Source organism: Manis javanica, chromosome 7 (assembly GCF_040802235.1).
Source record: "Manis javanica isolate MJ-LG chromosome 7, MJ_LKY, whole genome shotgun sequence".
Taxonomy (NCBI): Eukaryota; Metazoa; Chordata; class Mammalia; order Pholidota; family Manidae; genus Manis; species Manis javanica.
Genome location: NC_133162.1, coordinates 576,512 through 588,958, shown reverse-complemented (window position 1 = coordinate 588,958; position 12,447 = coordinate 576,512). Strand labels below are relative to the sequence as shown.

General features: G+C 61.5%; 1 protein-coding gene across 1 annotated transcript; it reads left to right on the top strand.

Moving 5' to 3' along the window:
* The first annotated feature begins 942 nt into the window (after positions 1-942).
* On the top strand, positions 943-2,155 carry UTF1 (undifferentiated embryonic cell transcription factor 1). Its single transcript, XM_037010933.2, has 2 exons — positions 943-1,519; positions 1,591-2,155. The coding sequence occupies exons 1-2, from the start codon at positions 943-945 to the stop codon at positions 2,082-2,084; spliced, it is 1,071 nt and encodes a 356-aa protein (XP_036866828.1). The 3' UTR covers positions 2,085-2,155.
* The last annotated feature ends 10,292 nt before the right edge of the window (positions 2,156-12,447 follow it).

Genomic DNA, 12,447 nt, shown 5'->3' with positions numbered 1-12,447 from the left:
GGCGCTGTGCTGTCATCAAAACCTGGCTGTAAATCTTAAATTATCCCAAACTAAAAAGCTTCATAAAACTCCTGTAGCTGGTACACAAAAAGACAATTGGGTTTTGTTTATTGCTCTATTTAATGGCCTTGCTAAATTCATTTATTAGTCCTAATGTGCTTATAGTTTATTTTACTTTCCTTGCATACAATGACATCATCCACAAATCATTACTTCTTCCTTTTCAGTCTTTATGCATCTTATTCCTTTTTCTTGTCTTACTGCTCTGGCCAGCATTCCTAGAATAATGTTTAACAGAATCGGTGACCTTGGGCATCCTTGTCCCCTAATCTCAGGGAGGTAACGCTCAACACTTCATACTAACCATAATGCTAGCTGTAGGTACTCTTCGCGAGAGTAAAGAAGCTTCTTTCCGTTAAGCCTGTGAATTACGATACTAATTCTGATGACGTGGCGATGACCTCCACCTCCCGTGCACACACTCAACCCACACCAGAGGCAGGGTCGGAGCCAGCACATGGTTATAGCTACAAACAACGCACTAGGTCGCAACAAAGGCAAAAAGCAGGGGCGCAGGGGACCTTCCCGGGCTGGCCTGTTCGGGGGCCTGACCCGCGCGGTGGTGAAAGGGCACGGCTCCTGCGTAAGGACGAGCTGAACCCTTCGCCCCCAGCGCCCGTTCCCAGAATCGCCGGCGCTCCGTCCAGAGAGTTCAGGAGGCCAAAGCCCACCCCCTCCGTCGCTCCGGCCCTCCCCGGCGGGCGGGGCCGCGCTGTGAGCGGCGACCTCCGGCGCCCGGAACACCGCCGCGTTGAACTTGGGCGGAGGGGGCGGGGCCGCGTAGACCCGGCTCGGCGCGGCGGAGGGCGGACGCGCAGGGTCCTCGGAGCGCGTGGGCGGCCTCTCCCGCCAGGGCCCCCGCCGAGCGCGCGCCGCCCCAGGATGCTGCTCCGGCCCCGCAGGCCGCCGCCGCCCGCCCCCCGCGAGCCGCCGCCGCCCGCCAGCCCGGACTCGGAGCCGAGGCCGGCCGAGGGCGCGCCGGGGACCCCGCCCGAGCGGCCCCCGTCGCCCGGCGCGCTGGCGGCGCCCGCGTCCCCGTGGCCGCCCGCGGCACCCGGGTCGCCCGTGTCGCCCGTGTCCCCGGGCTCGGCGCAGCGCACGCCCTGGAGCGCCCGCGAGACGGAGCTGCTGCTGGGGACCCTGCTGCAGCCGCCCGTGTGGCGCGCGCTGCTGCTCGACCGCCGCCAGGCGCTGCCCACCTACCGCCGCGTGTCCGCCGCGCTGGCCCGCCAGCAGGTGCGGCGGACGCCCGCCCAGTGCCGCCGCCGCTACAAGTTTCTCAAGGACAAGCTCCGCGACGCCCACGGCCAGCCGCCCGGGCCGTTCGACGCGCAGATCCGCGAGCTCATGGGGCTGTTGGGCGACGACGGGCACCGGCGCCCCCAGCGCGGCCGCCGCTCCCCCGGACCCCGGCGCCCCCAGCGCGGCCGCCGCGCGCCGCACGCGCCAGCCGAGCCAGGTAGGCGGAGTGGGGTGGGTAGGGGCGGCGGGGCCCGGGAACCCGACCCGACCACGCGCTCCGCCTTCCAGGCGCCCCGCTGCTGCCCGCCAGCCGAGACCTCGACGCGGACCCCGCCTGGACTCCCCGGTTCGGCAGGTCCTCTCCCAAGTCTGCCGACGATCCCCGCACCCCGGGCTCCCCGACGGCGCTCTCCACCTTCGCCCCCACATCCGGCCGCCGGGAGGAGCACGCGCCCATCCGCGTCCCCAGCTCCCCTCCGGCGCCGACCCCCGACCCCTCCCACGAGGACCCGGACTCGGTGCCCGGCCGCCCTGAGGACCAGGCACCCTCGCAGTCCGCGCCCCCGTCGCTGAATGCCGCCCTGCTGCAGACCCTGGGCCACCTGGGTGACATCGTGGCCGTCCTGGGCCCACTGCGCGACCAGCTGCTGACCCTGAACCAGCACGTGGAGCAGCTTCGCGGCTCATTCGACCAGACCGTGTCCCTGGCTGTGGGCTTCATCCTGGGCAGTGCCGCTGCCGAGCGGGGCGTCCTGTCGGACCCGCGCCCGGCCCCTCTGTAGGTCCCTGACCCCCCTCGGCCTCGACCCCATCCTATGGCCCTCCCTCATTCCAAACTCAGGTGTACGTTCAATAAAAAGGTTGCTTTTTCAGATTTAGTCCTGTGAATGTTTGCGGGTCGTGTGCTAGGTAGGACTGGCCCGGGTGGGTGGGGCCCGCAGAGGTCACGGCGAGGTTAAGCCGCCTCCTGAGACGGGAGGGGCGGGAAGGCCAGCACTGCGGGGGCCCTGCGGTGGGCTGGGTGCCTCTCTGGTGGCCAGGACCTTCCCGGGAGGCAGTGGAGCCTGAGGTCAGGTCCAGAAACGCCACACTGTCCTGAGGTGTCCCCAGACCCTGCCCACTGGGAGCTTTCCCGGCACAGCACAGCAGTGCTGGGCCCTCCCCCACTTCCTGGGATACCTGCTGAGCTGGACAGGCGTAGGCTGGCCCTGGGGCAGTAAGCCCTTAGGGGCTGTGAGCAGTCTCTGGGCTACATAGGCGGGGCGTTCTCCAGGGTCCCACCCTTGCCCTGGCCAGGAACGAGCCTCTTGGCTGAACTGGGTCCAAGAATCTGGACTCCTCAGAGGTTCCGGAGCACAGGTGCAGAAGAGCCAGTGACGCGGAGGAAATGGCTCATTTGTCCCCGGAAGGTAACTGGTCTGGGCAGCCCAGGGCAGCGCAACCTGGGGGTCTGAAACCTTGGACCTTGGCTGGGGACCAGGATCCCTGCAGCTCTGAGAGGACTTTATCAAAACTGCCCTGGGAGCATTTTCCAAATAGTAACTGACGGCCCCACCCTAGACGGGCAGATCAGACAGGAGGGGTCTGGGTGGTCTGGAGGTGCTCCGCCCAGGTGGAGATAAGGAGGCAGCTGGAGGCGCCTGAAAGGTGGGGCCCATTCAGAGGCTAAAGTGACTGCTGGGCCCCAAAGCTTAACGGGATTGGGTGTTCAGCGGTCCCAGAGAGCTCCCGGGCGGGAGGCGGGGATTGCAGCCCCTCCCTCAGCCCTTTCCCAGGGAGACCCTTGCCCTGCAGAGATCTCCAAGCCAGCCATGGGTGGTCTCCCCGACCCCAGCTGACCCTTGTTGTCAGCCACAAACTGCCAGTCCTGGGGGCGCTGAGACCAATCCCGGGGGACGGAGCAGAGCCTCACACGGGGACCTCTGCAGCGTGATGCTGTTCCGGCCGTGGTCCCCGAGAATCTGTAAGCTGCCAAAAACCCTCAGGGCAGTCTGAGCTTGCAGACACACCCGCACACTCCCACCCCCTGGAAGGTCAGAGCCACAGGCTGGGGGGCTCCGAGGCCGCATAGTAACCAACTCCCACCCCAAGAAAGCCGCAGGCCGCCAAGGGTGGAGACCCTTTGCCTGGAGAAGGGCTGTTTCTGGGCTGAAAGCTGAGTCACAAGTTTGGATACTTGGGAGCACCGAGGAGCACCGTCTGCCTTGCTGGCCCCTACTGCCCGTGGGGCGTCCCGCGGCTTCTTCTGGCGATGGATCTGAACACTCCCCGGGGCATCTGCAGGGCGCCCACCAGGCAAGGGAGGCATAGTGGTTAACTGTTCCCGTGGCTCACCCGCGCCCTTGGCCAGTCTCTCATCTTCAGCCCTGCCGGCCCGAGGCCCTGGAGTTCCCCAAAACTTCCTCTGCACCACTGGGTCTGACCCTGTCCTCTGCAGGCATGTGGGGTGAACACCCCCTAGTGGGAACAGTGTCCCTGCCCTCGGCATGTGCAGCCACAGGCCTGGCCACAAGGGCAGGGTCATGTGTCTCCAGCTCTCCTAGAAACACTCCTGGAATCATTACCCCTTTCGTCTCACTGGGGGGCCCCTTGACACACAGATTCACTCTTTTATTGTAGAATATACATAACAAAATTGGCCCACTTATGAGCACAGTTCAAGTGCATCACACAATGTGCAGCTGTCCCCTCCACCCCTCATCCACCTCCCCTGTCCCAACCTAAAACTCGTCGACACAAAGCCTCCACCACTGCCCCCCACATCCCGTCTCTGGCTGCGGCTCCTCTAGGGACCTCCTAGGCGCAGAACCACCCAGAAGTTGTCCTTCTGCCTGGCTTATTTCAGCACAATGTCCTCCATGACCACCTCATACCTGCGGTGTGACTGTTCCTTGTTAAGACTGGATAACAGTCCTTTGTGTGGATGGACAGCCAGGCTACTTCCCACCTCTTGGCTGCTGTGAATCCTGCTGCTGTGGACAGCGGGGTGCAGATATCTATTCGAGACCCTGCTTTCGATTCTTCGGGATGCACACCCAGAAGAACCGCTGGGCCCTATGGTAATTCAATTTCTAATGTTTTTAGGAACCACCACAGCGGCTGCACTTTCACATCCCGCCAGCCATGCACAGGACTCGGCTTTCTTCACCTCTGCTCCCATATGTGTCATTTTCCAGTTTTGATAGCAGCCATCCTAGTGGGTGTGAGGCGCTTATAGCATCGGAGTGACAGCAGTGGTAGTAAGCTGACACTCATGTGCGTTGCCTGGTGGAACCACATAGCTAGTGTTTCTGCCAGGGGGCTGCTCTCTGGTGTTGAATACCTGGTGAGCCCAACCATGTGCTCATTCTTCTCTGCTGTGTGCTCAGTGCCACGACGTGTGCACCTCGCCTGTGTCCCTGACCAGCATGAAGGGCCTCCAACAGGGACCGCGGGCCTTCTGCTCCCAGCCGTGGGGGCAGCTCATCCACCCTTCCGCTGCTCCCTTTGGGGTTGGTACCAGATGGAATCCGTTTCTACACCCTGGGGCTCCGTCAGGGACCAGCCTGCCCCTTGCTGAGGAGCAAGGGGTCACTGTGCTCATATCTATGAGGACACCTCCTGTTCTGACTCCTGCACTCACATGGCATGTCTCTATGCCTGTGGCAGTAACACCCAACAGAACTCTCTAGGATAAGAATGCTCTAGAGCTGTTCTGTCCAGCACCACAGCCACATTCACAGGTGGCCACCGAGCCTTCGGAGCGTGGCCAGGGAGACGATGAACGTGGGCCTGCTAGGCTGCGTCAGCTCACATGGCCGTCACGCCTCAGGGTTCTGGCATCTCCACACGGAACCACTCAGAGCACCGTGCGCCCTTGGCCTCAGACTCCTGGCTTCAGAATCTTGCCTTCACACGTGTGTTTGATGCATCAGGAGGTCACCCCCCGGACCCTCCCCAACCCCGTGTCTTTGAGGTCCTGGGCCTGGCTGCCAAGTGACTTTCAGTCGCTTTCACCCATAACTGGCCTATATGGGGCCCTGCACCTGCAGGGGTGGGCAACGGCGTCAGCCAGTCACCCTGACAGCAGCACAGCCTCTGGGGGCCACAAGCGTTAAAGTGCAGTCCACAGCACTGGTCAACAGGGGCAGGTGCACGGGCAGCGAGTGCAGGACAGGGTGTGTGCAGAGGGCCTGCCCTGGGGCCCCCCTGCAGCTCCCACCCGTCTGCTGTCAGCCTCACTCAGCAGGTGCCACGAGGAAGGTGGTGGGTAAGGCTGGGGCTGGGAGGTGCCTGGGGCCCCCGTGGACAGGTGCCCCCAGCCCCAGACACACTGCAGAGTGGCCCGTGTGTCCCGCGAGGGTCCTGGGCATGGCGGCATCAGCAGAGGGCCCTGTCCGGGCCTGAGGCCACTGCCCACCACCACCATACTGGCCTGGTCTCTGCCCTCCTTTCTGCCCAGCCTTTCGTCAAACCCCACACCCCGGTATTCGGTCTCCGACCTGGCCTTTTGCGGACCACCAGCTTGGCCTTAATGCAGATGCGTGCGCATCGTCCTCATCCTGGTGCCCCTTGCCTCAGCAGACCAGGGTGCTCTCAGGTGACCAGGCAGCCACAGCTGGCCCGGGAGACCCACTCCTTGGCACCGAGGGCCAGGGCCTGACCAGCACACCTGGGGTGGGGGGCTGCCAACCAGATGCCCCAGGGTGCCCTCCCTGCCCAGGCTTCCCGCTCCGGTCCTGGGCACTCCCGGGGGTCCTTTCAGGTGTGGCCTCCAGAGCCCCGCCTTCTCTGTGGGGGCAGGAGGGAGCAGGCGGGTCCGGGGCGCGAGTTCCCTGCTCTCTCCTCCGCCCGCGCCCCACCGCCCGGCGCCTCGGGCGGGGGGGGCGGGGGGGCGGGGGGGGTGTTCCGAACCGGCCTGAGGCAGCGGAGGAAGAAGGAGCGGTTCCCACTGGGACACCCGGACAGACGGAAGAGAGCGGTTCTCTGGGGCAGCGCCCTCCCGGTAGGGGGGAAGGGGTGGCGGGCTCGGCCTCCCCGCGACCCCCGGGAAGCCGACTCCCCCGCCCCACGCTCTCCTCTCCCGCCCGGCTCGGGGGGCGGGCCGCCGGGGGGCCCGGGGAAAGGGGGCGGCCCGGGCAGTCCCAGTCCCGCTGGAAGCCGAGAGGCGGCCAAGGCCTAGCCTGGTGGGACAGGGCGAGGGACCCAGACCTCAGGGTGGCGGGGACCCCAGTGGCCTGGAGCCCTGGTGGGAGGCGGCAGGCCTGCGCCCGGGGCGGTGCCCTCGCGGGGGGAGGGCTCAGGAGCGAGGGGCCATCCGGCCTGCCCGTGGGGCCGCCTTCCCGCCCGCGAGGGCCTCGGGCTGGGGCAGCCGTGGGCGCGGGAGCTGGGGAAGCGCCCGGAGCGCTGGGGAGGGCCGTCGGAGGGCTCCCCACTGCTGGGGAGTCCCCAGTAGGGCTGGGGACGCTGATGAGGGGGATCAGGCGGGGGCTGGCGCTGAGTTGGGATGGGGCAGGCGCGGTTGCTGTTGGCATCATTTTTTTTTTTTTTTGGTATCATTAATCTACAATTACATGAGGAACATTATGTTTACTAGGCTCCCCGCTTCACCAAGTCCCCCCCACAAACCCCATTACAGTCACTGTCCATCAGCGTAGTAAGATGCTGTAGAATCACTACTTGTCTTCTCTGTGTTGCACAGCCGTCCCTGTGCCCCCGACATTATACATGCTAATCATAAGGCCCCCTTTATTTTTCCCCACCCTTATCCCTCCCTTCCCACCCACCCTCCCCAGTCCCTTTCCCTTTGGTAACTGTTAGTCCATTCTTGGGTTCTGTGATTCTGCTGCTGTTTTGTTCCTTCAGTTTTTTCTTTGTTCTTATGCTCCACAGAGGAGGGAAATCATTTGGTGCTTGTCTTTCTCCGCCTGGCTTATTTCACTGAGCATAACACCCTCTAGCTCTGTCCATGTTGTTGCAAATGGTAGGATTTGTTTACTGATTATGGCTGAATAATATTCCATCGTGTATATGCACCACATCTTCTTTATCCATTCATCTACTGATGGACACTTAGGTTGCTTCCATACCTTCACTATTGTAAATAGTACTGCGATAAACATAGGGGTGCATATGTGTTTTTGTTTTTATGGGGTTTTTTGTTTTGTTTTTCATTAAGATATTGACACACACTCTTATGAAGGTTTCACAAGAAAAACAAAGTGGTTACTGGAATCACCCTTATTATCGAGTCCCTCCCCATACCCCATTGCAATCACTGTCCATCAGTGTAGTAAGATGCCACAGAGTCCCTACTTGTCTTCTCTGTGCTACACTGTCTTCCCCATGACCACACACACACCATGTGCACTAATCATGATACCCACAATCCCCTTCTCCCTCCCTCCCCACCTGCCCTCTCCCACCCCTCCCCTTTGGTAACCACTAGTCCCTTCTTGGAGTCTGGGAGTCTGCTGCTATTTTGTTCCATCTGTTTTGCTTCGTTGTTATATTCCACAAATGAGGAAAGTCATTTGGTACTTGTCTTTCTCTGCCTGACTTATTTCACTGAGCATAACACCCTCTAGCTCCATCCATGTTGTTGCAAATGTTAGGATTTGTTTACTGATTATGGCTGAATAATATTTCATTGTGTATATGTACCACCTCTTCTTTATCCATTCATCTACTGGTGGACACTTAGGTTGCTTCCATGTCTTGGCTGTTGTAAATAGTGCTGCAATAAACATAGGGGTGCATATGTCTTTTTTCTGCAGCTAGCATCTCTAGTCAGTGCGTCTGGACACACACCTGTGCTGACTCCCCAGATCTGAAGAGGACTTCTGATACTCATGTGGGGGCATCCCTTCCCTGGGCCAGTCCTTAGGCCCCTCTCTCCACCCCATTTGTCCTGAAGAAGCCCTGGGCTGCCCGCCTCTGTCCCCAGGAGCTGGCAGTGGGGGCGCCACTGCACCTGGTGCTGGAAGCCTGCCCCACAGTGTCCCTGAAGCAAGCCCTGGGCCATGTGCAGGCTAAGGGACCTCACTGCCCACTGCCCAGACACCCGAGCATCACCCTGAGGGGTCCAGCAACCAGACAGGGCTGGCCCAGGGGCCATAAAAGACCTTGGTCAGTGGTGGTGTGGCCCATCCCCAAGCCTCGGCTGGCACTGGAGTCAGCTCCAGAGGTTCCCCACTGCGCCCGTCTGTGGAGGCCTGGCTCCTGCTATGCTGCCCCCTCCCCTACCGGAGGGGCTTGGGGGGCAGGGTTGGGGAGTGTTGATCCTGGGCGAGGCTGGCAGGGCCTTTGATCTCAGCCCAGCAGGGTGGGCTGGGGGTTGGCCATCGGTGTCCCACCCTGGCTGGTGCCAACACCCCCGGAGTCAACACTGCTGACTGGTCCCATCTGTTTGAAAGCCCTGCAGTGGGCTCAGGGCCCGAGCGGCACCCACAGTGGACACCAGCCGCTAAGGTGCCCAAGCCTGCGAGGGAGTCTGCAGCGCACCACCCCACCGTCCCTCCGGATGCTCATTCAGGCCAAGGCTTGGGGAGAGATCGAGCCAGGTGAGCCGAGCCCCGGCCAGAGCTCGGCCACCACCTCCCACCAAATACTGCCCCCTCTCCAGCTCCCCAGGCCAGGGCAGCTCCTAGGACACAGCCACAGCCTGCTCAGGAGAGGGACAGGGTGACCATCCCGAGGGCACCTCCCCAGGCTGGAGCTCCACCGTCCCCCAGCCACAACAGGGCAGCCCGAGAATCACAGACCTGCTGTGGAGGACTGTGCCCGTGCCCTGGCCCCACAGATCCCCTCCGTGTCCCTGGAATCTGGAAGCATCTCCCATGGCACCAGTGTGAAACCAGCAGAGGGGGGAGGGTGACTCCTATTCGAAGGAAGCCTGGCCCGGACCCGGACTCTCCGGACGGCCCTTCCCACCTGTGCTGGCTGGACACTCCAGCAGACACTGACCGCTGGGCCTGGCCCATCCTGGGAGCAGGGACGCCCCAGCTTCAAGCCACCCCTCCCTCAGGTGGGCACTCCTGTCACCTTTGGCCCTGCAGAGCCACAGGGCAGGGGGGACATGTAGCACCCCACCAGACAAGCCTCCCACGGGTGCTGCAAAGGGAGAGAGAGGGTCAGAGGGCCAGACCGGGTGGAGGTGGGGGCAGATGAAAGGGCGTAGTGAGTCCCCAGCCACACAGCTCCCAGAACGGCAGGCCCAGCCCCACCCCTCCCCCAGACATCTCGGAGCCAGGGGAGGCGTGAATGGCCTCCTTTGTGCCTTTGAATTGAAAGCGATTAGGTGCTACTTCTCTGGGGTGGGGGTTTGAGCCGTCCACACAAATCTGTCTCCCAACCCCTCCTCCTACAGGCCTCATAAATGCAGGCCAGGCTTGCTCAATCTCCAGAGACCCTCGTTCCTGGCCCCCCGAGGTCTGCTGGTCGGTGAGCCCTGAGCGTGGCCCCCCCACCCACCCAGCCATGCTTCTCTCCCCCACCCTCCCCAGTGGCCACAAGCCACCCTCCAGCTTCAGCTCCATGGACTGTCCCTCCCAGAGCAGCCACGTGGGCCGTTGCGCACCTCCGGACCGCTGAAGTCTCCTGGGGGATCTCTCTCCCAGCCAGCGTGTCTGGCAGCGGGGAGCCCCCGCAGACCATGAGCCGAGAGAAGGGTGAGCGCTCAGCAGCGTCCGCACCAAGGCTGCCTTGCGGCGGCGGGTAGGTCCGGGGTCAGGATGGGGAGGGGGCGACTGTTGTCTCCCCAGAGTGGGAGGGTGCAGGGGGGAGTTGGGCTGGAGGGAGTGCACCTCGTGTGCTTGGGCAGCAGGTGGGTCGTTCTCACAAGGACCAGGGTTTGAGGTTCAGCTGGCCCCTCTGGCAAGTGAGCGCTTTCCCTTGGAAGCAGGAGCTGCTGCAGGGCTTCCCCCCTTCGAGCAAGGCCCCCTGGGGCTCCTCTAACCCACTCTTCTAGGGGGTTTGGCCCCCTGCCCTCTGGCCAGGCTGGCTGCTCCTGTACTGCCCAGAGAGTCACCACTGTCCCTCCCCCGCAAGTCCTCACAGGGTCAGAACGGAAGCACCTTCGTGCACGTGCTTTTAAAGTTCATAGGATGTCTCTGGGACCTATCTCTAGAAGAGTCAGAGTCGTGGGTAAGTGTTTCTTAAAGTTACAGCACCTCTCCGGCTCAGAGGGGTCCCTGTGGCCAGACACCATAGCTTGCTGTCTAGACCCCAGCCTGCCCAGAGCCCCCCTAGAACCTACAGGTTCGGCTCGGGGACCAGGGCTGTGCCCTGCAGCTCCCGGGAGGCCTCCGGCTTCCTGAACCTCATACCTTTGTCGTTTGCTGACAAGACCCTGCTCGGTTTGCCTTTTATAGTCTTTGTGACATAATCCTTGCTTTTAGGTTTAAATTCCCACGTGGTTGAAAGTGGAGCTACTACATATAAGTTTTCATTTTTTTAAAAAGTTTAATACATATGGGATAATTTATACTTCAATGAGGAGAAATTTTAAGTGGTCCATAAAGAGTACCCACCCAAAAATGCCAGCCAATGACCCCTGTATCAAACCTTTCCTGCTGATGATACACCCATCACCTCTCCACCCACTCCACAGCTTTTGTGCCTTTTACCTACTGTATGCTCCCAGCTAAGTGTTAAAACTAATTTTGTAAAACCTGCTTCCCCCCAAAGACAGATCATTGGCACCTTGGCCAGACACTCAAGTGGTGACCACGCAGGCCGTCTTGATCACACTGACTTCCTTCACCTCCGAGGTCGGGGGTGCTTAGTCCCACCCCCATCTCCTAATTGGGAAATTAGAAAACAGGCTTACTAAATTTAGACACACAACTGGGGGCAGAGCCTGGGTTGTGGTGCCAAGGGCGAGCCCTTAGCTTCCCCGGCCCTCAGGCCTTTGCACAGAGTGGACTCCACAGGTCCTCACTGCTATCCACCCAGTCCGCCTAGTGAATTGGAGTTCCTTCCATGCAAAGAACTGCTCTCTGGAAGGGACCCAGGGTGCTGGGACATGAGAAGGGGAGCTGCTGTCCATTGCACAGTCCTGTTGCTGCGATATCCATGTCCCCAAGAGTGTCCTGAGCCCAGTCTCCAGGCCTTTCCCACATTCACAGGGTCTGTCGCCTTGATCGACTGCGCGGGGCAGCAGAGCAGTGGAGGGCCACTATAAAAAGGCCTCCACCATGCTTGTCACTGCCTGCCATCTGCAGCCATGGAGCTTGGGCCTTCCAGACACAGGGAGCACGCCCCATGTGTGGATTTTTAGCCAAATGCATGCCTGCCTTCCCTTTCTCAGGGCTGAGCAAGGACGCAGACCCCACGCGGGCTCCACGCTTCCACACGGCCTTCACAGCGGAGCAGGTCAGCACCCTGGAGAGCTCCTTCCAGCGCCAGCACTACCTGGGCCCCCTGGAGTGCAGGAGGCTGGCCTGGGAGATGCGGCTCTCAGAGGTGCAGGTGAGGTGCTGGGCGGGGGCTTGGCTGGCGAGGGGGTGGAGGGGGGCAGTTGGGTGCAGAGCCTGTTATGGCCTTTGCTCCGGTCTTATTCTTCCCACAGATAAAAACCTGGTTTCAGAATCGCCAGATGAAACACAAGTGCCAAGTGCAGGACTCCCAGCTGAGCATCCCCTTCTCTGGAGCTCTTTACACACCCCTGGCTTTCTGCCCACCACCCTCTGCCCTGGGCAGCTGCCTGCAGCTCCTGTACCCCTGGGCATCCCTCCCTGGGCCCCTGGCTTTGGTACAGCCCCCTGGCTGCTCCTGGGATCCCTGCCAACTGGAACAAGCCTCCCTGGCTTCAGCATGGGCCTCGTGCAACCGCCTCCGACCTGCTGCCTCCCAGGCCCTGGGGACCAGATGCACTTGCTGGGCCCAGCCTTGTCCAGGGGATCCTGGGGCCTGTGTGCCCAGCCAGAGACTGGGGATGTCTTCTGAGGAAGCATGGCAGCCAGAAGCCTGCAGCTGGGGTGTCAGACACCATCCTGTCCCTCAGTCTCCCTGGAGGGGCATTTGCCATCTGTGTTCTTGCCACAGTGACACCCTGGTGTGGGCCTTGTGCTGACCCACAGGTGGGGCCTGAAGCCCTGACCTGCCTGCAGGGTTTAGTTGTTAGAAGACATTTTAAAGCTATTCCTTCACTGAAAACTGCTAACG

Excerpts from the sequence above, each read along its gene's own strand:
- UTF1 (XM_037010933.2), top strand. The coding sequence starts at position 943 with ATGCTGCTCCGGCCCCGCAGGCCGCCGCCGCCCGCCCCCCGCGAGCCG. Across the intron at positions 1,520-1,590 it reads GCACGCGCCAGCCGAGCCAG|GCGCCCCGCTGCTGCCCGCC; the intron begins GTAGGCGGAGTG and ends TCCGCCTTCCAG.